General features: G+C 39.0%; 1 protein-coding gene across 1 annotated transcript in view; it reads right to left on the bottom strand.

Moving 5' to 3' along the window:
* The window catches only part of KIF1BP (KIF1 binding protein), a 30,572-nt gene that overhangs the window by 1,803 nt on the left and 1,866 nt on the right, over positions 1 to 26,903 (bottom strand). The window contains exons 2-6 of the mRNA XM_014548156.1: positions 23,728 to 23,826; positions 19,558 to 19,637; positions 18,758 to 18,941; positions 15,689 to 15,773; positions 4,397 to 4,512 (exon numbers count right to left, since the gene is read on the bottom strand). Of these exons, the coding sequence (XP_014403642.1) occupies positions 4,397 to 4,512; positions 15,689 to 15,773; positions 18,758 to 18,941; positions 19,558 to 19,637; positions 23,728 to 23,826 (564 nt within the window). The remainder of the gene's footprint in view (positions 1 to 4,396; positions 4,513 to 15,688; positions 15,774 to 18,757; positions 18,942 to 19,557; positions 19,638 to 23,727; positions 23,827 to 26,903) is intronic.

Raw genomic sequence — 26,903 nt, 5'->3', positions numbered from 1 at the left:
CCTTTTCTCTGAGAAACTGTATTTCAATTATATTAAAAACACAAGAAATGTGGAAGAAGTATTTAAATAGATTAACCATTTATATACTTTTATTACTATTTATTTTTTTATTTTATTGAGTGGAGAGATAAAACATCGATGGTTGCCTCCTGTATGCACCCTGACTGGGGATCGAATCCACCACCTTCTGGTTTATGGGACGACACTGCAGCAAACTGAGTACAGTGGCCAGGACATATTATTTCCTCTTTTGGGACTCAAACTCATTTATAGTTATTCCTTCAGATAAGATAAATACATAGGAAAGAACTTTAAACACTGTGAGACAGTATATACATGTAATACGTTATTAGATTTTAACAGAGTAAAACTGTAATATAAATCCTAAAAATATTTCAGACATGTCATTAAGATTAATGATATGGTGTTTATGCTACAGATAAGTTATTTAGAGAAATATAGTACAGAGAAATACTCTAGGTATTTTAAAGACATTAAAGTGAAGATAGAGTTAAATCTAACTTTGTAGTTAAAAGTTCTCTCTTCTACCTCCTGGGGCAAAAAAAAACCATATATAACTAAAATGGTTTAAAAATAGAGTAAGCCCTGGCCAGTGTGGGAGCATCAGCCTGCGCACTGAAGGGTCAAGGTCAAGGGTTCGATTTCCCATCAAAGGCATGTACCTGGGTTGCAGATTCAATCCCTGGCCCATTCAGGGCACATGCGGGAGGCAACCAATCGATGTGTCTCTCTCAGATCCAAGTTTCTCCCTCTCTCTCTCTCTCTCTCTCTCTCTCTTCCCCCCACTCCCCGTCCCTCCCTCTACTCTCTCTAAAAACCATTGGAAAAAATAACCTCCGGTGAGGATCAACAACAACAAAAATTAAGCTCACCCTCCTCTTCCTGACCAATAAAATTAATGGTCAGATCCCTTAATGTTCAACCTCAAGGCCTTTCCTTCTTTTCTCTTGATTTTGTCTCTCTCCTACATTGTTCAAAATAAGAGCCATGTATGGATGATTACTGAGCACTTGCAATGTGGCGAGTCCAAGCTGAGACATGGCCTATGTAAAATAATACTTTTTAAAAAATATGTTTTTATTGATTTCAGAGAGGAAGGGAGAGGGAGAGAGAGAGAGAAACATCAATGATGAGAGAGAATCATTGACTGGCTGCCTCCTGCATGCCCCACAATGGGATCGGAGCCCGCAACCTGGGCATGTGCCCTTAACTGGAATCGAACCTGGGACCCTCCAGTCCGAAGGCTGACGCTCTACCCACTAAGCCAAACCGGCTAGGGCTAAAATAATACTTAATTTCCAAGAAATTTTTGTATAAATAAATTTTCAATTGTAAATTTAAAATATTTTAGTTTTTAATATTGATGACCTATAGAAATGACAGTATTTTTTATATTCTGGATTAAAAATAGAATTAATTTCACCTGCTTTTTCTTTTCTTTTTTAATATATTTTTTATTGATTTCAGAGCAGAAGGGAGAGAGATAGAAACATCAATGATGAGTCACTGATTGGCTGCCTCCTGCACACCCCCAACCGAAGCATGTGCCCTGACCAGGAATTGAACCATGACCTCCTGGTTCATAGGTCGACCCTCAACCACTGAACCATGCCGGCTGGGCTTTTCCCCCCTTTTCTAATGTGGCCACTAGGAAATTTGAAATTACATATATAGCTAGCATTATATTTCTACGGGGCAGCACTGCTCTAAACAGGTGACTCCACCCACACCATGGTTACAATTGCCATTCATGTAAGGATGACTCGCAAGTGTACAGCTTCAGCCCAGACCTCTTCTCAAGCTCAGACCCATAAGCACAGCTCCGAATGCGGCATCTCCTCTCAGAATATTCAGAGCAAGCATGTCAAACTCTCGGCCCTCGGGCCGCATGCCTTATTTGGCCCGTGTTAGCCTTTGAGTTTGACATGCTTGATTCAGAGGCATCTCAGCACGTCCACAATGGAACTCCCATGCTTCTTCAGCAAACAGGTTCCTGTTCTAGTGTTATCTTAGGGAAGAACACTTCATCGACAGCCAGCAACCTAGGAATCATCCTTGACAAGTCTCTCTCTTGTCCCTTTAACCCACACTTCAAATCCATCACCAGGTCCTTAATGTTTTGGTTTCTAAACCAGTGGTCGCCAATCTTTTGGATCTCACGGACCACCAGTGGCCCGTGGCCCACCGGTTGGCAACCATTGTTCTAAAATACCTCCTGAATCCATTCTTTTCTTCTTCTTCCATCTCTTCTGCCACCACCCTAGACCAAGCTACCTTCACATCTCACCTGACTGCTGCAGTGGTCTTCTAATCTCCCTCATCCGTCCACTCTTGCTTTCCCTCAATTCGCTCTCCATTCTACTACCAAAGTGATTGTTCCAAAACCCTTCCAGCCTTCCATTCCTTGAAGGCCCTGCATGTTTTAGCCCCTTTCTAACTCTCTTCCATCACATCCTCTCTCTCTCTCATGCAGCCTCTTGAGCCTCTGTTTCCTCCCTTCTGGTATCATGTTCCCTACGCCCTAGAACTTTCTAATATGCTGCGTCCGCCCCTGGGAGCAGTGCTCCCCCTTTCTCCAGCCCAGGTCATCCCTACTCTGTCCCAGAGCTTTCTTCAAATGTTACTTCCTCCTATTATATCTTCTCACATCATGTGTCTCTTTGTGGAACTTATCAAAGCTGTACTTGTACATGAAGTCAAAAAACAGGGTTGTTTTTTTTGTTCATTATAGTACAATGACTAGCATAGAGATGGCATAAATACTTAAATAAGTGTGTGTATGTTTAAATTTAATTGAAGCCTTTGAAGTAAACAGATGATCAAAGGATGAAGTAAAAGCAACACAAAAGGTCAGATTAAGGAAAATCTGAGTCATTTTGTAGCATGGCCACTATGTGAGCTTAAAGGAGTCGGGTGGTAAGTCCTGGTGCCCAGTGTGGGGAACACCATCTACCTGAAGGGTAAGAGTTAAACCACAGTGCATTTTGCTTGACACAATTACTTCAAATGCAGGCCCTACATCTCTAAATCTTGTTGACTTGCTTCTTGGCTGCTTGTTTATTTACATGCATTCTAGGCTGCTTTTTGAGAAGAAAGCAGACAGCTCTTCCTGGCTCCAACTTCTCTAAATACAAAACTCTCTACTTCTTTCCCCTGCTTTCCCTACTTCTTTACCCTCCATCTCTAAAATGTTCTCATCTTTGTAAGATCTATGCTTCTAGGGTTTTGTAGTTCAGTTTTATTTTGTTTATAGTTTTACAAGGTTCTATATTATTTACTAGTAAAAATCATTTTACTTTAATGAATGCAAGTAGAAATAAATAAAGCATAGTTAACTCCTCTAGGAAAAGTCGATGTATCTAACTTAGTGTATTGCATCTGAATGATTTTTCCTCTTTAGTGGTTAGAAACTAGGATCCAGTATAGATCAGTAATAATGATGATGTTTGACATGTACTGAGGACTTGGTATATCTCGGGCACTTTTCTGAGCCATACACACACACACACACACACACACACACATGCAATTTAACTCTCATAACAACACTGTTAAGTACATACTATGGTTAACAGTGAGAAAACTGAAGCACAGAGAGATTAAGTAAATTGCTTAGAGCAGTGGTCACCAACCTTTCGGACCTACGGACCACAGGTTGGTGACCGCTGGCCTAGAGCACATAGCTACAAACTGGCAGGGCTGTTTCCAAATATATTTATATTTATTTTTATAAATACACATATTTACAGGGTGGGACAAAAGTAAGTTTACAGTTGTGAGTACATGAAAGTTTATTCTTATATTATTATTTATGAACTATTGTGTTAATTACTGTGTTATTTTCCATATGTAAACCCACTTTTGCCCCACCATATATATATATATATATTGCTTAAAATATATAAGATTAGTAAGAATTGTTTCCTGCCCTCAAGGTGCTTATAGTCTAAAGAGGTAAAGGAACATGAATAGGGATAATACAAAGCAGAATTTAAATGACTTAGGAAGGGGTAAGAAAAGTTCTATGGAGTTTACAGGAAGGAGATGATATCTGAAGGGGGAGAAGAATTATGCATTTAATCATTATTTATTGAGAACCAAGTGTACCTGAAGATGGTGATATAATATAAATATGATGTAGATCCCACTTCTCAGGGAATTATATTCTATCCAAAGGAAAGTCTTCAAGGAAGAAGTGGTATTTGAGATAGGCCTTGAACGGTAAGATTTTAAAAGATAGAGTAAGAGATACTTATGAGAGCATTCTGCATGTCTTGCATGATGAACACGCAATGAGCCCAAGAAGCATAATCCCCATTTTAAGCTTTTACTTATGTCCTGCTCATTTAAGAAAAGGCGACTCTGACTGCATTACCTGCATTGAATGTTGAGCATTCTGCATGAGTGTCAAACAGTATTTGATCCAGCATCTTGCTATTTCCCCTTTTCTTTGATGATAAAGCTCTGGCACATCTCCTTCAGTTTCAGTAGCTAAAATTACAAACATGATTTGTCTAAGTTAATGGTCACAATTGTAACATTCATTGTTACTCATTCTTTTTAAAAAATATATATTTTTATTAATTTCAGATAGGAAGGGAGAGGGGAGGGAGGGAACAGAGAGAGAGAGAGAGAGAGAGAGAAACATCAATGATGAGAGAGAATCATTGATCAGCTGCCTCTTGCACACCCCAGATTAGGAATCGAGCCTGCAACCTGGGCATATGCCCTGACCGGAAATCAATCCGTGATTTCTTGGTCCATAGGTCGATGTTCAACCACTAAACCAGGCCGGCTGGGCATGAGTCTTTTTTATATCACTTTTTCCTGATTTACATAAATAACAGATCCTTACTGAAGGACTGGGAAAAATACCCCACTCCAAATCCCTACCACCCAGAGGTACTCACTGATATTATTTTTGCATATTTCTTTCTAGTTTTTTTCTTATGTATAATCTGTAGTTGAAAACTAAGGTCAAGATATATATATATATTCAGTTTTAAATATAGCTTTTCGCCTCGGCGTGGCTGCTCAGTGGTTGACCTATGAACCAGGAGGTCATGGTTCGATTCTTGGTCAGGGAACATGCCTGGGTTGCAGGCTCAATCCCCAGTGGGGAGAATCTGGGGTGTGCAAGAGGCAGCTGATCAATGATTCTCTCTCATCATTGATGGTTTCTTTCTCTCTCTCTCTCACCCTCTCCTTTCCTCTCTGAAATCAATAAAAATATATTTTAAAAAATTAAAATTTACCAAAACTTATGCACTAATACAGACCATACACAGTGCCATTCGCAGTTGAGAGAAATGTAAACCTACAGATGTAGTATTTAATAACTGTAAAATATGATTTTAAATGTAAAATAACTGTAATACATACTGTACTACTGTATAATTTCATAGCCACCTACTGTTGCTATTGTGGTGGACTCAAGTGTTGCAAGTATCTGCTTAAAATGCTGTGTAAATGCTAATCATCTCTGAGCAGTTCGTCTCCCCGGTAAATTGCATATTGCAGTAAAAAGTGATCTCTCAGGGTCTCATGTATTTTTTGTCATATTTAGTGCAGCACTGTAAGCCTTGAATAACACCATGGCGCCAAACGAAGTGCCTCTAGCACTGCCTCTAAAAGTGCTCCCAAGAAGCAGAGAAGACATGACATGACAAGAAAAATTGCTTGATAAGTACTGTAGATGGAGTTCTGCAGCTGCAACTGCTGCCATTTCAAGATAAATTAATCCACTATAAGGATCGGTGTTAAAAAAAACAACTGTGAAGCTGTCACTGTAACTATACCAGCAGGCATGAAGACCTTGAACTTTTTGCAAAACACCTTTTATCTAGTACTAAAAATGCAGCTTTTATGTGGGTGCAGGATTGCTTAAGAAAGGCATACCTATAGATGTGAGGCACACCTAATACGATTTGAGAAAAAGCAAAGTCACTATATGACAATTTAAAGCAAAAGGAAGGTGAAGGTTCTAAAGCTGGAGAATTTAATGCCAGCAATGAATGATTAGATACTTTTAGAAAGAGGTTTGGCTTTAAAATCTCAAGTTAACAGAGAAGCAGCTTCTGTCTACCAAGAGGCAGCACACAAGTTCCTAGATGCTAATCAGAAAATCATTGTGGAGAAAGGATATCTGCCTGGACAGTTTTTTAATGCAGGTGAAAGTGCACTAATCTGGGGGGGAGGGGGGGAGCCACAAAGGACACTTATTAATAAGGCAGAGAAGCAAGCGCCAGGAGTTAAGATAGGAAGGGTAGCCTAGCTCTACTGTTCTGTGCAAATGCAGGCGGGTTTATGATCAGGAGTGCCCTTATATATGACGCTGCTAACCTGAGCCTTGAAGGGAAAGGATAAATACCAGCTTTCAGTCAACAAGAAAGCCTGGACAACAAGAACCCTTTTTCTCAATTAGTTCCATTGATGCTTTGTCCCTAAAGGCAAGAATTAACTTGCCAGTAAGGGACTGCCTTTTAAAGTTCTTTTAATATTGGACAGTGCCCCTGGCCATCCAGACCCCATGACTTCAACACCAATGGCATCTAAGTGATCTGCTTGCCCCCAAACACATCTCTAATTCAGCCTCTAGATCAGGGGGTCACAAAGACCTTTAAAGTCTTTGTATCATGCATGGTACTCTATGGAAAGGATTATCACCCTATGGAAGTTGACACCGATAGAAAGTCTAGAACAGTGGTTCTCAACCTTCTGGCCCTTTAAATACAGTTCCTCATGTTGTGACCCAACCATAAAATTATTTTCGTTGCTACTTCATAACTGTAATGTTGCTACTGTTATGAATCGTAATGTAAATATCTGATATGCAGGATGGTCTTAGGTGACCCCTGTGAAAGGGTCGTTCAACCGCCAAAGGGGTCGCGACCACAGGTTGAGAACCGCTGGTCTAGAAGGATTACACCACTGGAGATGCCATCGTTGCTACAGAAAAAGCCATGAAAGCCATCAAGCCCAAAACAATAAATTCCTGCCCTGACCGGTTTGGCTCAGTGGATAGAGCGTCGACCTGTGGACTGGAGGGTCCTGGGTTCAATTCCGGTCAAGGGCATGTACCTTGGTTGTGGGCACATCCCCAGTAGGGGGTGTGCAGGAGGCAGCTGATCGATGTTTCTCTCTCATCGATGTTTCTAACTCTCTATCCCTCTTCCTTCCTCTCTGTAAAAAATCAAATATATTTTTAAAAAAAATAAATTCCTGCTGTTGTTAACTGTGTCCAAATGATGTGCTTGACTTTACAGAATTTATGAGAACCAAACAAGGAAATCATGAGATTGTGGGTATTGCAAAAAAAAAAAAAAAGGGGGGGGGGGTAAGAATCTTGGAGAAATTCAAGAGCTAAAAGACATCACATCAGAAGACAACATGATGCAGATGAGTGCATCTGAACCAGTGCCAGAGGAAGAGGAAGATGAAGAGGCAGTGCCAGAACGCAAACTGACCTGCGTCAATCTAGCAGAAGGGTCTGATTATTCAAGACTGCTTTTTACTTATTTCATGACAAGAACCCTTCTATGATACAGGCACAGTAAAGCAAATGTGGAAGGATTGGTACTGAATAGAAACATTTTTAGAGAAATGAAAAAGCAGAAAAGTCAGACAGAAAATAAAGGTATTTCCATAAAGTTAGAGTGTGCCTGCCTCTGCTTCCATCTCTTCTGCTTCTGCCACCCAAGAGAGCAAGACCAACCCCATCCTCAGCATACTCAGCATGAAGACTAGGATGAAGACTTTCATGATGATCCATTTCCACTTAATGAATAGTAAGTAAATCATTATCATGGTGCAAAGCTAAGGAACTTTTCTGTGTATGCCTGTCTTCATGTGAAAATCTAATAACTGTATGAGACATTTTTGTTATCATCACCTAGGTGTTCATTGTGTAAGGACATCATCTGCAAAACCTGTATTGAGGTGGATAGCCTATCCTTACATAGGCATAAGGTGAGTGATATTTAGTGTAAAATTAGTAATATTTTCATTTTCTTACTGTTTCATAACTTTGCTTTCAAAGAATTACATTAACATACAGTATGCTTCTATCTCTCGCAATTGGAGAAACTAGGTATCACCTTATCACAGGTAAGTGGTTTTTCAAAAATGTAATGTCTTCAATACTGTATTAGGACTATGACTGTAATACTATATGCTATGAAAAATTTATAATGGTTCATTCATTAGTGCAGTGATGGCGAACCTTTTGAGCTCGGCGTGTCATCATTTTGAAAAACCCTAACTTAACTCTGGTGCCGTGTCACATATAGAAATTTTTTGAAATTTGCAACCATAGTAAAACAAAGACTTATATTTTTGATATTTATTTTATATATTTAAATGCCATTTAACAAAGAAAAATCAACCAAAAAAATGAGCTCGCGTGTCACCTCTGACACGCATGTCAGAGGTTCGCCATCACTGCATTAGTGTATAGGTTAGGCTACCATGAAGCAATCGACCTCTGACATGCGTGTCATAGGTTCACCATCACTGCATTAATGTATAGGTTAGGCTACCATGAAGCAATCATATCAATTACACTAAACTACCATACAGCAATCAATATTGTTGCTTCATTATCAATGCATGAATCATACCTGTAAATGTAAATTTCTTTTTCACATTATCTTTTCATTTTTGTTGTCTAATGTAATATGTATAACATACAGTATTTTGTATCATATAAAACAATACTGATGTAGGTACTGACAGGATTAATCTTGTAAACTTTATGGTGCTTAATGTATTATAATACAACACTATAAATGTTCTCTTCCTTATGATCTTCTTTTCTATCTTTATTGTAAGAACCTTACCTAATAATAGACAAACATGTAAATTGACCGTACCTTCACTACACTAACCAGCCAATCAGGAGTATGCAAATTAACCCCACAAAGATGGCGGTTAATTTGCATACATAGGCTCCAAGTGGCGGAGCGAAGCCTGACGGTTCCGGGGCCGGCGGAGCGAAGGCCTGGGTCCTGGGTGCCAGAGGCAAACCGGTGCTAGCAGCCAAGGGAAGGGAAGGCCTATTGCACGAATCTCTTCGTGCAACAGGCCTCTAGTATAGTATATAATACACATACAGTGTTAATCAACTGTTTATGTTATTGGTAAGACTTTGGGTCAACAGTAAGCTATTAGTAGTTAAGTTTTGGGGTAGTCAGAAGTTATATGCTAATTTTATACTGTGTGGGAGTTCAGAACCCCTGACTTCGTTGTTCAAAGGTCACCTGTATTTAATATGATAATGTACGTTCCTCTAACTCTTCATAGCCTCTGTATTCTTCTGATCCACAATGATAAAGAAAATTGTGACCTTATTACAAAACCTGTTACATGATCAAATACACATTTTAACATTAAGATATGACATATAACATCATAGTAGCTTCAGGTATATGACATTCAAATATCCTATCCTCTATAATAAAAGGATAATATGCAAATCGACCAAACGGTGGAACGACTGGTCTCTACGACGCGCACTGACTACCAGGGGGCAGATGCTCAGCGCAGGAGCTGCCCCCTGGTGGTCAGTGTGCTCCCACAGGGGGAGCGCCACTCAGCCAGAAGCTGGGCTCACGACTGGTGAGCACAGTGGCGGGAGCCTCTCCTGCCTCCATGGCAGAGCTAAGGATTTCCAACTGCTGTGGAGAGCGGGCCTAAGCTGCCAGTCAGACATCCCCCGAGGGGTCCCGGATTGCGAGAAGGCACAGGCCAGGCTGAGGGACCCCCCTCCCCACATTTCATGCACTGGGCCTCTAGTTTGTATATATTGTAAAATGATCATAGTAAGTCTAGTTAACATGTCACCATACAGTTACATTATTTTTCTGCACCCTCTCATAGTCCAGGAGCCCTCAGGGGATGTCCGACTGACGGCTTAAGCCTTCAGCACATCCTTAGTGCTGCCTCGGAGGTGGGAGAGGCTCCCACCACCGCCGCTGCACTCGCCAGCTGTGAGCCTGGCTTCTGGCTGAGCAGCGCTCCCCCTGTGGGAGCACACTGACCACCAGGAGGCAGCTCCTGCACTGAGCGTCTGCCCCCTGGTGGTCAGTGTGCGTCATAGCGACCAGTCGTTTCACCGGTTAATTTGCATATTAGCCTTTTATATAGGACTAGAGGTCTGGTGCACGATATTCGTGCATGGGTGGGGGGGGGGTCTCTCAGCCCGGACTGCACCCTCTTGCAATCCAGAACCCCTCAGGGGATGTCCAACTGCCAGTTTAGGCCTGATCCCGCAACCGGCAGTCGGACAGCCCTCTCGCAATCTGGGACCGCTGGCTCCTAACCGCTCACCTGCCTGCCTGCCTGATCGCTCCTAACTCCTTGCCTGCCTGCCTCAGCCCCCATTGCCACAGCTTTATCGGGAAGGACGTCATTCTGGAAGGTCGTTCGGCTGTCCGGTCTAATTAGAATATTACCTTTTTATTATTATAGATAGTCACCATGCTATATATTACATCCCCATAACATGTATTTTATGACTGAAGTTTGTACCTTTTGACCCTCTCTACACATCTCACCCAACCCCTGCCTCTGGCATCAATCTGTTCTCTGTATCTATGAGTTCAACTTATTTTTTAGATTCCACATATAAGTGAGATCATACAGGATCTGTCTTTTCTGATTTATTTCACTTAGCGTAATGCCTTCAATGTCCACCTATATTATCACAAAGATTCCCACCCCCTTTTTAATATATTTTTATTTAATTCAGAGAGGAAGGGAGAGAGAAACATCAATAATGAGAATCATTGATTGGCTGCCTCCTGCATGCCCCCTAATGGGGATCGAACCTGCAGCACAGGCATGTGCCCTTGACTGGAATCAAACCCAGGACCCCTTAGTCCACAGGCCAATGCTGTATCCACTGAACCAAACCAGCCAGGGTGCCGCCCCCTTTTTTATTGCCACCATTTATAATAGCAAGATATTTTTGCCCTAGCCAGTGTGGCTCAGTTGGTTGGAGCATTGTCCCCATATATGAAAGGTTGCAGGTTCAACTCCCAGTCAGGACACATACCTAGGTTGTAAGTTCAATCCCTGGTTGGGGCATGTACGGAAGGCAACCAATTAATGGTTCTCTCTCACATCTCTCTCTCTCTTCCCAAACACTCTCTATCCTTTCCTCTTCCACTCTTTGTGGCTCAGTAGTTGAGCATGGACCAGGAAGTCCTGGTCTAATTCACAGTTGCGGACTCAATCCCCAGTAGGGGACGTGCAGGAGGCAGCCAATCAATGATTCTCTCTCAACATTGATGTTTCTATCTCTCGCTCCCTCTCCCTTCCTCTCTGAAATCAATAATAATATATTTGTAAATAAATAAATAATCAATGGGCATATCCTCAGGTAAAGATTTAAAAATAATTTTTTTTCACTTCCCAAGAAACTTTTATTTTATTGTTACTGCTAATTCTTACCTTAGGATATTTTTCCATTGATTTTTAGAGTGTAAAAGGAGGGGGAGACACAAAGAGAAGGAGAAACATTGATGTGAGAGAGATTGGGGCCAGAGATCAAGACTACAACCTAGGTAGGTGCCCTTGACCTGAAATCGAACCTGGGACCCTGCAGTCCGCAGGCTGATGCTCTATCCACTGAGCCAAACCAGCTAAGGCTCTACAAAACCATTTTACCCTATTCAAAATGCATGTCTTAGATATTTCAAGCATCTTATTAGAAACGAATGTTTATTATCATGATCACAGACTTGTTCCCAAACTTAATACTGAGTATAAGTTTTTTTTAAATCCTCACCCGAGGACATTTTCATTGATTTTTAAGAGGGGGTGGGGATAAAAACATCGATATGAGAAACATTGATCGGTTGCCTCCCATAAGCACCTGGACTGGGGCCGGGGATTGAAACAGCAATCCAGGTATGTGCTCTGACCAGGAATTGAACCCAAGACCTTTTGGTGTACAGGATGACGCTCCTACCGACTGAGCCACACTGGCCAGGGCCCAAGTTTAATTTCATCTGAGCCTTAATTCCAAGCCTTCCCAAGGTTGCAGAGTCTCCTGCCCCGCACCCCCCCCCCTAAATCCCCAACCCTCCAGAGAGGAGCTTTTTCATCTCCAGCCAGTGGAGGAAGTTGGAGGGGCACGAGGTAGGGAAGGGTCAAGTTAGTGGTCTTTTGGCTCAAGCAGTGGAGTTCTGGGCTTGGAACCATCCTGCTTGCGTCTGAATGCCACCTCTGCCCTTCACTATGTGTGACACTGGGCAGCTGTTGGGAGCCCTCTGTGCTCCAGTTGCCTATCTATAAAGTACAGAATATAACAGTGACTGTCAGAGATTATTGTTATGAGGATTTAATGAAATGATACCCACAATGAATTTAGGACAGGATATGGTACATGTAGGTGCTCAACATCATTATTAATCAAATTGGACTAAGAAAAGCATCACTCATACAGGTTTTTAGAATACCTACTTTAATAAAAATATGAACTTTATATTTCATGTCTATAAATGAATCCTTATGAGGTAGTTGAAAAGCAGTTTCCTCTAATTATTTAAACATTTGCTTTTACCACCTTCCCTATGTTGTGGTTTCTGTTAATAAAGAATAGTGCTAAACAAGTGAAGGTTAGCATAGCTCCTAACCAACTTATCAAAAATTCCAAATTAGGGGAATCCAAATTGAAATAGATTTCTAATGAATTAAAAGTAGTCTTTAGTGGAAAGCATCCTCCAAAATAATGTTCAGAATGATGGTGGCAGTTTAATAAAGGGCCAATTATTTAATTTTGTAACATGAGTCCTATGTCTAGCTTTATCAAAATATTGCTACATTTGTGGAAGGTGTTCCCTTTTGCAAGGAAAAATTTTAAAATTATAAATAAATTTGGTTTAAATTATGTTGGTTTTCACTAGTATTTTAAAAACTCCTTTATAACATGAAATAACAGTATAGTTATTAATCCACATACTTTCCTCTGTAGTTTCCATCAATAAGGGTGTGCCATCAACACCACCAATGCCCAGTACAACAGAAGCACTGACCAGTTCTACAGGGAGAGAATCAACTCTCCTCTGAGCGACACAGAAGGACGGCACTGATGTAAGTTACCAGTGGCTTAGATTGTCTCCTTCAGATGAACATTCATTTCAGTAGAAAAAGGGATTTTTAAACGGTAAAACTTTCTACCTGAATTCTCTTATAGGGAAACAGTTGATTCTCACTGTTCATGTAGTTATGTTCTATAAAGTCACTGTGAACAATAAATGAGCAAATACTGAAACATTGCTCCTACAGGAAATACAGGGTTAGGTTCCTATGAGCTTCTGGTCACATTTTTGTCAACCGATCAATATATAACCTTATCATACAAGTGTTTATTTAAAGACACCTTATTTAATATACATTAACACTGAATTCACGGCCAACAGCACTATAAACTTGTGTCTGAATGAAGCTTATTTCACACTGTATTTTCTCCATAAGGCACATCACAGCCTTCATGTGCTGAGGAAACTAGACAGCACTTCAGCACTACATCTGGGGGCCATTATAAATAATGAAATCACCAACAAAAAGCACAAAAATGTCACTATAAATAGACCACAAAAAGGACACTTGTTTTACAGTATGAGAGCTGAAACCTCAACTGGTGCACCTTGGACAATTCAAATTCTTTGCTATTCTGCACATGTCTGCAAATGACCGCAGAAGTGCCTTGAGCACTGATTTGGGGGTTACAAGAAAATTGTAGCAAGTAGGTGAATTCCCAAATATGAAATCCACAAATGAGGACTATCTGTACTTTGGAACCTGTACTTAGATATGAAGTCCTTAATCTTTCCTTTACAGAAATGGGTTCTTGAATTCCTTAAGGTTTGAAAGTAAAAGCTACTGGATTGATAACTTACTAAAATGTGTTCAGGGACCTGTTTAAGCATGTTACAGATTTTATAATGGGAAGTATTTTTTAATTGAGGTATTATTGACATATATTATTATATTAGCTTCAGATGTACGTGATTCGATATTTGCATATTGCAAAATGATCACAAGTCTAGTTAACATCCATCACCACACAGTCACAAAATTTTTTTTCTTGTGACGAGGACTTTTAAGATTTACTCTTAGCAACTTCCAAATATGTAATACAGTTAACCATGCTATATATTACAACCCCATGATTTAATTATTTTAAAACTGGAAGTTTGTACTTTTCTCTAAAAAAAATATTTCCTTCTAAATAATATTCCATTGTACATGTATGCTACATTTTCATTATCCATTCATCCATGGGTACTTAGGTTGCTTCCAATCTTGGCTATTATAAATATTGCTGCAGTGCAGATACTTTTCGGGTTAGTGTTTTCCTTTCCTTTAGATATATACCCAGAAGTGGAACTGCTGGTTCATATGGTAGCTCTATTTTTATTTTTTGAGGAACCTCCATACTGTTTTTTCACAGTGGCTGCATCAATTTACACAAAAGTACACAAGGGTACCCTTTCTCCACATCCTCACCAACACTTATTTCATGACTTTTTGATCTAACAAGTGTGAGGTGATATCTCATTGATTTGCTCAAATATAAATGTTTACTGTGGTTTTTAAGACTAAATAAAACACTAATTAAAAAACTAGTTATTTGGACACATCACGTATGTAGTATTCCAACCAAAAATGTATATAGCAGTGCCCCCTTTTCTGTGGTCTTGCTTTTCATGGTTTCAGTTCCCCGAGTTCAACAATGGTCTGGAAATATTAAATGGAAAATTCCAGAAATAACTCATAAGTTTTAAAATCGCATGCCATTCTTAGTAGTGTAATGACATCTCATACTGTCCTATTCCATCCCTTTGTCCAGTGTATCCACGCTGTGTAAACACTACCTGCTGTTAGTCACTTAGTAGTCACCTAGATCGATTACTGCTGGTATCACAGTGCTTGTGTACAAGTAACCCTCATTTTACTTAATAATGGCCCCAAAGCACAAGAGTAGTTTAAACTTTATAGTAGGTATGTATAAACAAGAAAAAAACACAGTAGATATAGAGTTCAATACTAACCACAGTTTCAGGCATCCACTGGGGGTCTTGGAACGTACCCCCTGTAGGTAAGGGGGTACTATTGTAATCTGAATCTTAGTGTAAGAAAACATCAACATACCAACTGATGAAAATTCTATGAAATGACTGGCCTGTATTTTTCAAAAATGTCTATATGATGAAAGACAGAGAGGTTGAGGAACATTCCAGATTTAAAAAGACTAAAGAGGTGTGAAAACTAAATGCAATAAGCAATCTTGAACTGGATATTCTGGTACTAGAAAAGAACTACTATAAAGGACATTATGAGGACAATTAATGAAACAATATGCATTACAAATAAAAGAATTGTATCGTTTCTTTTTCTATGATTACATAAAACATCCTTCTTAAATACAAATTGAAGTATTAAGGGGTAAAGGAGCCTAATGTATGCAATCTTCTCTCAAATAGTTCAGAAACAAAAAAAATGTGACTGCAAATGAGACAAATATTAAAAACAGGTGAATTTAGAAGGTCATATACTAGTGGGTAGTTTTTTGTTTTGTTCTTGAATTTTTTAAAGTTAAATTATTTAAAATAAAGTTTTAAAAAGCTATATATAATAAAACATGTACACATAAACTTACTGTCTTCTGTGGTTGGGTTCTTTCCAGTTTGACCAAAAATGACATTAGCAGCTGATAAACAGTGCCTGGCCTCCATAAAGCATTGCTGTTAAGGAAATAAACAAGAGTAAATGCAACTGTCCCACAGCCTTATTTGCAATTGATATGGGAAAAGCTATTAAAATCAGTAAAAACCACTAAGGAGACCCTGTATAGTCGCCGAACATTAAGAAGGTATATAAGACATGTTATGGTATTATCGAGTTACAAGGCTGCCTCAAAGAAGTACAATACCCCCAAACTCTTTTTTTTTTTTAATATATTTTATTGATTCTTTACAGAGAGGAAGAGAGAGGGATAGAGAGTTAGAAACTTCGATGAGAGAGAAACATCGATCAGCTGCCTCCTGCACACTCCCCACTGGGAATATGCTCACAACCAAGGTACATGCCCTTGACCGGAATCAAACCTGGGACCCCCTCAGTCCGCAGACCGACGCTCTATCCACTGAGCCAAACCGGTTAGGGCCCCCCAAACTCTTAATAATCCAAACTGACTGGAAGACAGCTGCTGACTGAGTTGATTCTCCTCAGGTAATCAGTAAGTATACAACAATAGCTATCATCATAGACTCAAAGTGCCTCAGATCATCTTTAGGTTCTGCCCAAATACACAAAGTTACATGCACGATAACTTCTTAGACCATTTACATTTTGTCAGAGGACTTAAAGATTTGATTTTGTTTAGGTTTAGAGATCCCTTTTCTGTCCTACCATTCAAAGGCAAAAATAATAAATGATAGGAAGAGATTCCTGTCTTCTAAAAATCTTCAAATTTATGAGAATTCCCACCAAGTTTTGAAGTCAACGACTTTCCACAGACAAACTTTACGAAACTGCTTTATCAACACATTTGAAGACTTCATAATTCAAATCTGGGCATAGTAAACTTCTCAAATGCTTGGAGAAGATCTCCTTGTAAATGTGAACACTTTGCATTTATCATGTAAGTCACAGGACCACCCAGCAAAAGTACAAAGTTCAAGTCCAACTTTTAGTTGAAAGCCATCCTCATAAATATGTCTACTTCATGTTAGATATACCTACCTGATTTTGCTAAGAAGATTTTTAATAGTTAGCTATGACTTTAAATAATCTCAACATTGAATGTAGCCCTCCCTAATGGCAAATTCAGAAGCCATCTTGAGAATATCTGGGGACATGTGTAGTATTAGCCCAGCAACATCTACAGAGCAAAGTGTTAGTGTTAAACCTCAAAAAAACAAAAGTTCATTTACATAAACAGCTTTAATTGTCCCTCCACAATCCCTCAGCCTTCATTACCACTTCAGCTTTCTCCAGCGTGGTCCCTGTGAGCAACCACTACTAGAACAGCGAGTGTCTTGCTTTGTGCCCTCAGGTGGCTGCTAAAGTAGGACGCTAGCACCTGCCAGGTAGGGACTCACCAAGTAGCAAAACCTCATCTCTGGAACCAGATGAAGATGAGGATGATATAAATGACAGCTGCTTTTTTAAAAACATGGTTCAAATCTCTCTCTTTGCAATACAACTTAACCAGCTGTAGCAAAAACTTATAAACCATCTTGGTAAAAAAATAAAAGCACAAGGTAGTGGAGGTACTCATGAAAACTACTGCATGCTCCACGTAAGCAATGTTTAACAACTTTATATTTTAAATTACACTTTAATATCTAGATATCTAAGTATTATCAATACCAACATTGTTTTAAGTGATAATCAATGAATATGTAACTTTAAACAAAACAAATAAGAGACGCCCAGAAGTTATAAAAATGGTGCCACAAGCAGAGGCACAAGATAACACTTTTTGATGATGGCCACAATGAAATGGATACATGAGTTAGATTTAACTGAATGCTCTGATATATGCAGCAGCATTACTTACTTAGACCATAGTCCTAGAAGCAGTGCTGCAGTCACCACAGCCCTTTCTCTCCTACTAATAGCTTTTCTGAATGAAATTCTGTGGGACAATACTTTAAACTTAGGGTGCATTTACAGAATCAGCACTAACAAAAATCTTAGAAAGGATAAAGGCCCAGTAAGGATATCACAGCAGGCAACCAGAGATCTAAGAAGGAACTCTGATAAGCAAAAATTACCAAAACTTCAGAGAGGCTTGTGAGTCAGAAATACAAATAAAAGTAATTTCTATTGCTGAGATATCCGATTGTGGATTAACAAAATATCTAGCTGGGAAAGGTGGCTTAAAAGTGTTTTAGCATTAAAAACAAGATCTTGAATAGAGGAACAAATAAGTCAATTAAAAGTATACAACATGATTCTTAATAATTTTGATAAACAACTAAAAAGCTAAAAGTCCCTGTGAAGTATATCATAAAGACCTGGAACTCTGGAACTGAGCAGAGATATTCCCAATATAGAAAAATTATTATAAAGAAATTCTAAATAACTGAAATGCATCACATGCTTTTATCAAAGCCCACATTTAACAGTCAACTTCCTCAAATTCTCATAGCCAGCAGATTACAATTGTCTAAAGATAAAGTTATATCTACAAAATCTGCAATTTAAGGTAACATCTCACTAAAATGAATTGAGAAAGCATGCTTCTAACAAAAAAGAATTGGTCTTAGGTAACGTAATTTTAGAGGCTAGAAACATGTAAGATAATGATAAAACTCGGTATTTTAAGATTCAATAGATTAATGCAACAAAAGCTACAAAATTTTAGCACACTGGCAAACTGGGCTGTATTTTTCTGTCTAGTTTACATCAAAATATAAGCTACCTATTTTTTTCAAGGTTTAATTATAAGTTCTTATTGTTACTGCTGTTGAGATGAGAGTATGGGCTACTGGTTGGCTACTTTATATCCCATTTTTTGGTTAAAACTATCACAAAGGCCCATGCCATTCTAGCTGGATGCCAGTTGTGTGGATATGCTTTTGTTGTTGTCGTCGTTGAATTCTATTACAGATGTCCCTAAGATACCGAGTTTAAAAGATTATATTTTCAAGGTACTATTTGGTCTATATTTCATATACTCTATCGGTAACTTTGTTAGAAACAACTTCAAAAAGCTTACCTTATTGATGTAAAATTGTGACAAGGTAGCAGCATTAATAGCCCACTCTATAGGATGGTAGGCATTGTGCTCAAGCTGGCGTTTTAGGGTACTGTGGCAATAATGAGCAGCCTTCTCAAACACTTCCTTATGTTGGTAGACTTGAGCCAGGTAATATAGGTTATGAGTATAAACCTTCTCAAATCTATGAAGAAAAAAACCAGTATTTGCATAATGGTTTACAATTTATACAGAACTTTCATATATATGTATCTTAATCCTTAATCGGGTATGGCTATTTGAGAGATAAGGAAACTGATCCTTAGATATGAACAGTCACATATCTAAATAAGTGAATTTATACAGAACTTTCATATATATGTATCTTAATCCTCTCACCAACCCTTTAAATCGGGTATGGCTAATTGACAGATAAGGAAACTGATCCTTAGATATGAACAGAGTCACATATCTAAATAAGTGGCAAATGAAGGTTTTAATCCGTTTCAGAATCCACATTCTAGAACTTTTATGAGTGCCTTGAAAGAGAAAACATGTTTTTTAACAATCATCTACACTATGTGAAAATGTCTGTGAGGGCTGATTTCTATACCTACTCACCTTTTTGATCTCTCTTGTTCAGTAAGTTTCTCTTCTTCAGGAAGAAAATGCTCAGTAGGATCAAGAGGAGGACTCCCAATCTACAATCAAAGAAAAACAACTCTAAAATTTCACTGTAAACACCAAGCGCCCTCTTCTGGAAATGGATCATCTACACTATGTGAAAATGTCTGTGAGGGCTGATTTCTATACCTACTCACCTTTTTGATCTCTCTTGTTCAGTAAGTTTCTCTTCTTCAGGAAGAAAATGCTCAGTAGGATCAAGAGGAGGACTCCCAATCTACAATCAAAGAAAAACAACTCTAAAATTTCACTGTAAACACCAAGCGCCCTCTTCTGGAAGGACTGAAGAAATTCATTTTACCCAAGAAGTAATTTTCTTAACCCATAAAATCTAAGAGTCAAAGAATTAAAAGATTTCCTACAAGCTCACACTTGACAAAATTTTAATGGCTGTTTCAGGTGAACTTCAAATAAACTAAAAAAAAAACACACCCTGCTTTTAGATAAATAATTTTTAGGTATTTTAAGTCTTTATTTTTAATTTATCTTTCTTGTTGAAAGTATTACAGATGTGCCCTTTTTTCCCCCATTGACTCCCTCCACCGTGCCCCTCTAGCCCCACTAGGTATTTTGTCTTAATTCTGTCTGATATTCTTTTAAAACCTACATAAGCATGACAAATAGAAAAAAATGTATACATCCTTAGAGTAATATTGTTCTAAACTGACCATTAATGAAAAATCAAAGTTTTAAATAATTTTTCTAATATTTTTTTCCTCAAGGATACAAGTATATAGATTACCCTCTTTTTAAAATTTTTTATTGATTTAGAGAGAGAAACATCGATTTGTTGTTCCACTTATTTTTGCATTCACTGGTTGATTTTACATTTTGTATGCAAACAATAAAAGCATTATGACTTGGGGTCCTAGAATTCATAGAAAGTGAAAATGACTAAGATAGGAAGCAAGGCCAAAGACAAACACAATAGATTTTTAATTAATTCTGCAAAGACCATCTCAACAATTTTAAGGGCTGTTTAGTATGCTTACCCCTGTCTTAATGAGGGGAATTAGTCAATGTATTATTTTATGTACATACTTCACTGTTATGACTATCACACTTTATGTGTAACACTGGCAGTTAAATCAGTCTCTTAACTAAAACAGAGGCATAAAAATAGAGTGGCCTGAACTGTGTGGCTCAGTTGGTGGGGTGTCATCCCATGCACCAAAAAGGTCACTGGTTCGATCCCCAGCAGGGGGTGTGCAGAAGGCAGGTGATTGATGTTTCTCTCTCTCTCTTTCCTTCATCCCTCCTCTCTCTCTTAAATCAATAAAAACATTTTTTAAGTACACAGTGTTTTGCTACATGTTTTATGTTTCCTTATTAATACTAGGTTTGAAAGTAATATTATAGGTTTTTGGTATCTTTACATTTTAATTTAACAAATTCATATATTAAGAGTGAGAGCCTAAAATCATAAACAGAGACTAAAATCTCAATTTGGCTTTGTGGTTCTCTGCTCTTCTTAGTTCTTAAGGAGGAAAGTTATAACACCAAGACAGAAGAGCCATGACTTTTAAAATTTTCCAATTTGGGGATATATTCCTCAGGGAAAAAAGCTTTAATTGCTTATAAACACATATTCTAAATTAAACTGACAAAGCAGTACAACTACTATGGAAAACAGTGTGGAGTTTACTCAAAAAATTAAAAATGCCTTTTGACCCAGTGACCCCACTTGTAGGAATCTATTCTAAGAAGCCTAATATATCAATCAGAAAGAATATATGTACCCCTATGTTCATAGCAGCACAATTTACAATAGCTAAGATCTGGAAACAGCCCAAGTGCCCATCAGCAGATGAGTGGATAAAAAAGCTGTGGTACATTTACACAAAGGAATACTACGCAGGTGTAAAAAAGAAGGATCTCTTACCCTGTAAGAGCATGGAGGAACCTGGAAAGTATTAGGCTAAGTGAAATAAGCCAGTCAGAGAAACACAAGTATCATATGACCTCATTTATATGTGGAATCCAATGAACAAAATAAACTGAATAAAACAGACCCAGAGACACTGAAGCATGCAACAGACTGATGCATTTCAGAGGGAAAAGGAGGGATGTGAGAAATTAACCAAAGAACTTATATGCATACTAGAGGCCTAGTGAATGGATTCGTGCACAATGAAAGGAAATTAATTAGAAGAAATATTTTAATATCGCTATTCGCCCTTTCTCTATAATAGAAGTGTCAACCAAATTCACTATCGACAATGACAGATCGAAACACACATGTGCGATTGGCGCCCCCGAGAGCTTTGTATGTATCATGCATGCGTGAGTCAACTTAGCCTTTTATATATATAGAATAAACTTGCTTAATTAGAACTGCTTTCTGATTTAGCTAAACTGTTTCCAGCCCAGTGAAGCACCCCAACTTCTCTTTCAAGTAATTATCAGCAACACAGCAGTAAATATCAACACAAAGCAAATTATTATTGTAGATCACACAGGGAGAACGAAGGGTAAAATATTTAACTGTAGCAGTGTTTGACTATATTCTACGCAGTGAGAAAACCTGAAGTCATTTTCAAGGTCCACCATTTCTTGCTTTCTTTCAGTCGGGTCAAGTTTCTAAACTTTCTAAATCTCCGTTTTTCGGCTAATGAAAAGAAAATAGGATTCTACCAAGTCTCCTATCTACCTACTCCAGGACTTCTGTGAGGATCAAATGAGATGAGGCACGAGAAAAGGCTTCACAAACATTTGGTTAAAGTGTAAAATGTTTGCACCTGGCTATAATACAAGTCATGTTCCTGGGCTGAAGAAACTCCAAGGAGACTAGTCACTAGGGAGAGGAAGCCAGGCGTTGCTACCTGACGTCATTACTTGGCGCCCACAGCAATCATTTCCGGGCTGGGCTGGGCTGTGGGCCGCATTTTGCACCATGGGGTCTTGGCAGCATTGGCTGCGATTTGGTGGGGTGTCACTCTGGGGTGGTGGCAGGGCCTGTGTCCCACTTGGGGGAAGCCAAGTGTTGGTTTGTCAGCGCCAGGTCCGTGGTGCCAACCAGTGCGTGTCATGGCAGCTCCTGTGTTGAGTGTCTGCCCCCTTGTGGTCAGTGCGCATCATAGTTACCAGTCGGACGGTCAGAGGGACACTTAGCCTTTTATATATATAGATAGATATGCATAACCCATGGATACAGACAATAGTGCAGTGAAGGACTGGGGAAGGAACAGGAGTAGGGTAGAGGGAGTTAATGGGGAGGGGTGTATCTAATACTTTCAACAATAAAGATAAATTTTTTTTAAAGAGAGAGAGCAGGAAGGAGAGTAAAACCAGTTTTAGTTGAGCACCTACTATGTGCCAAGTACCATCTTATACCTATGTTAGTTCATTCTTTGACCAATGCTACAGGGTGCAAGTATCATTATTTCCATTTCACATATGAGGAATCTGAGGCCCAGAGAAGCAGAATGACTTATCAGAAGGCTATACGGTTAATAGGTTCAGGATTCAAACTCAGATATGTATACAAAGTCTGTGCTCTCCCCACCCCACGAAAATAATAATAATAATAATTATAAACTGACAAAGCAAATAAAAATGCTCAATCTGTGCATTCTGCTTACAGTGCATTCCTTCTATCTGCTATCATCATTTTGACACTACACTGTTCCTGATGTAAAATCTCTGTCATCAGTGATGCAGCAGCAAAAGTCCCACTGATAATATCAAACGGAGTCATAAAGTTTTCTGTCAGACTATCAGTGTACATGTATACATTAAAAAACAAATGTATTTTTCATCATCATTGTTTTTGTCGCTCGAATGAATTTTATTATTTCTTCAAGGTTCTTCATATACGTACACCTTAAGAGATATCAAGTAGATATAACATGTTCTCAAAAAATTAGGGTTGGCACACAGAAGAATTTTGAGCCAGAGATTTTGCTGGTTTTGGCACACACTCACAAAAAGGTTGCCCACCCCTGGCCTAGGTTAAAAGTATGGGTTCTGGAATCAGATTATGCGGATTAGAATCCCAACTTCACAATTTACTAGTGTGTGGAGACAAGTAACTTAATCCCTTGTGGTCTGTTTTCTCATCTCTAAAATAAGAATAATAAAAGTATCCACCTCAGAAATTGCCATGAGGATTAAATGAGTTAAAATTTGTAAATCACTTATAACAGTGTCTGCAAGTACAACTATTAGGTGACCACCTAGACAGCTCTATAGAGAAGTCCCTAAGTATACTGAGGAGTCATACACAAATATTATGAGTAAGGAATTCTTAACATCAGTTCTTGACTAGTTTCAATGAAATGTTAAAATTTATCTGACATGCAGCATACCTCTTTCATATACTGAAGATATAGTGCTTCTGATGAGTCTAGGTAAGCTTGTGCTGTTTCAATTTCTTCTCTTTCAGACCACAAGATACCCAGATTATTCTGGAAAATAAAGAGAAATAATGACAATATAAATCTTCTAGTAACAGTAACTTTTAGTTTCAAAGTCAAAATTTACCTACCAAACAGTAGTGAAGTCTGATTAACAATGAATTATTCCCAATATTGTCCTTATGTAGTGGTAAACGGCTACTGATGGACCCCTAATGATCCCTGCCTCCTGGTATTCATGACCTTGTTGTATAATCTTTTCCCTGTAAGTATGGGCTGGATTTAGTGGCTTACTTCTAACAAACAGAATATGGCAACAGTGATAGAAGATCTCTTCCAAGATTAAGTTACAGAACACCATTCCATTTGAGGTGCTCCTCTCCCATTCTCTCTGAGGGGAGTCCACTGCCACGTGGTGGCTGTGCATAGACTCGCATGGCAAGGAACTGAGGGAGGTCAACTGAAGCCCTCAGACCAACCGCCTGTAAGGAACTGAAACCTGCCAACAATCCCAGGAGAGAGTTTGGAGGATCCTCCCTCAGTTGACCCTTCAAGTGCAGCCTCAATGGGATGACAGACCTTGAGGCAGAGGCGACCAGCTAAGCCATGTCTAGATTCCTGAAATAAAAATTGTTTCTTCAAGATCCTAACTTTGGGGGTAAAATTTTACATAGCAATAGATAGTATGCATCAAGACAAAGATGAGCCAGAAACATGTTTTCAAGTATCTACAATCTCCAGAAGCCTCTTAACAGTTACTGTTTGGTTCAAGCCTGAAGAAAGGGAGGTGAGCTCTCAAATTCCAATTATTCAAATTATGTTATGAAGACTCTGAAGATGCTATATGCTTTTAACTCATCAGTTAAGTCAGATTCCTAATGTTTACCATTTCAAACAATAAAACATGTTTTTACTTTCCAGAGTTCTTAAAATTATATAGCTTTGTAATTATATCCAGTCAACTAAAAATTCTTCATTTGTAGTCTTTTCTTGTATCGATCACTTCCTTTGATTTCCATAGCACGAACTTCCTTCTATTACCATGAAGGTGCTGAGAACTTGATTAGATTGGGGTAATATGCTAAATAACATTTTTAAAACTAAGCCAGTTTGTCCCCTGGCATGTGACTCTCTGTCAGGCGCTGTACAGAGCAAATCAGGACTGTTTAGATGGTCAAAACTCAAGACTGGATGCCTAGCTAACCTTTAGAAAACAGGGTTAGACTGCCTCCCACCCCGTGGGATAGTCCTTCAGGCACAAGGAAACTTCTGAGGCTGGGTTTCTACCACCTTCTGTTTACTTCCCTAGGGAAGGGCACAGGATAAAGAAACAAAGAGAGCCCTGACTGGTTTGGCTCAGTGGATAGAGGTCAGCCTGGGGACTGAGGGGTCCCGGGTTCGATTCTAGTCAGGGGCATGTACCTTGATTGCAGAATGATTCTCTCTCATCACTGATGTTTCTCTCTCTCTCCCCCTTTCCCTTCCTCTCTGAAATAAATATATATTAAAAAATAAAATTATGGACATTAGACACATCATTAGATGTTGTTTAACATATTAATAAAGATGCACATGCCAAACCGGTTTGGCTCAGTGGATAGAGCGTCGGCCTGCGGACTGAAGGGTCCCAGGTTCGATTCCGGGTCAAGGGCATGTACCTTGGGCATGCACTGGGGATGTGCAGGAGGCAGCTGATCGATGTTTCTCTCATCGATGTTTCTAACTCTCTATCCCTCTCCCTTCCTCTCTGTAAAAAAATCAATAAAATATATTTTAAAAAAATAAATTAATAAATAAATGCAAATTGCAAAAATCTATTAACAATTTCTTTTAAAAAAAGAAACTAGGAGGTTTTTGATGTGTGTGTTTTTTTAAATACATTTTATTGGTTTTTTTAGAGAGAGGAAGGGAGAGGGATAGATAGATAGAAACATCGATGAAAAAGAAACATCATGGATCAGCTGCCTTCTGCATGCTTCCCACAGGGGATCGAATCCACAACCTGGGCATGTGCCCTGACTGGGAATCGAACTGGTGGCCTCTTGGTTCCTGGTTCGATGCTCAACCACTGAGCTACACCAGCCGGGCACAAAGAGTTTTTAATGCAGATTAACCTGTGGTCCACAGAACCACAAGGTACCCATTAATAGAATTCAGAGTCTAAGAATATGGATGGAAAAATCATTTCAATTTATTTTCACTATGTTCTACTAAAATTTAGCATTCCTTTTAATTATGAAAGCAGGAAAAAAATGCAACAATATGCCCTGGCTGGTGTGGCTCTGTGGTCAGAGCATCGGCCTGAGGACCGAAGGGTCGTGGGTTCGATCCCTGGTCAAGGGCACAAACCTGGGTTGCAGGTTCATCCCTGCCCAGGTCAGGGCATGTGCTGGAAGTAACCAATCGGTATCTCTCTCTTTCTCTCTTTCTCCCTCTCCCTTCTCTCTCTCTCTCTCTCTCTCTCTCCCTCTCTCTCTCTCTCTTGTTCTCTCCCCCCCCTTCCTTTCCTCCCTCCCTTCCACTTTCTCTAAAAAATCAATGAAAAAATATCCTTGGGTGAAGATTAACAACAAAAAAAGCAGCAGTATTATAGTACCTGAGATTTTGTGACCTATAAAAGTGAAAAAAATCTTAATGTTACAATTTGCTGATCTCAAAATATTTATATTCATTACTACTTTAAAATTATGAACATTGCTCAGCCCGCATGGCGTCAACCTATGAACCAGGAGGTCATGGTTCAATTCCCAGTGTGGGGTGTGCAGGAGGCAGCCAATCAATGATTCTCTCTCATCACTGATGTTTCTCTCTCTCTCCCCCTTTCCCTTCCTCTCTGAAATAAATATATATTAAAAAATAAAATTATGGACATTAGACACATCATTAGATGTTGTTTAACATATTAATAAAGATGCACATGCCAAACCGGTTTGGCTCAGTGGATAGAGCGTCGGCCTGCAGACTGAAAGGTCCCAGGTTCGATTCCAGTCAAGGGCATGTACCTTGGTTTCGGGCACATCCCCAGTGGGGGGTGTGCAGGAGGCAACTAATCAATGCTTCCCTCTCATTGATGTTTCTAACTCTCTATCCCTCTCCCTTCCTCTCTGTAAAAAATCAATAAAATATAT

Source organism: Myotis brandtii, unplaced genomic scaffold, assembly GCF_000412655.1.
Source record: "Myotis brandtii unplaced genomic scaffold, ASM41265v1 scaffold499, whole genome shotgun sequence".
NCBI lineage: Eukaryota > Metazoa > Chordata > Mammalia > Chiroptera > Vespertilionidae > Myotis > Myotis brandtii.
Note: the sequence above shows the minus strand (reverse complement) of the source record. Positions and strands in the feature narration are given on the sequence as shown.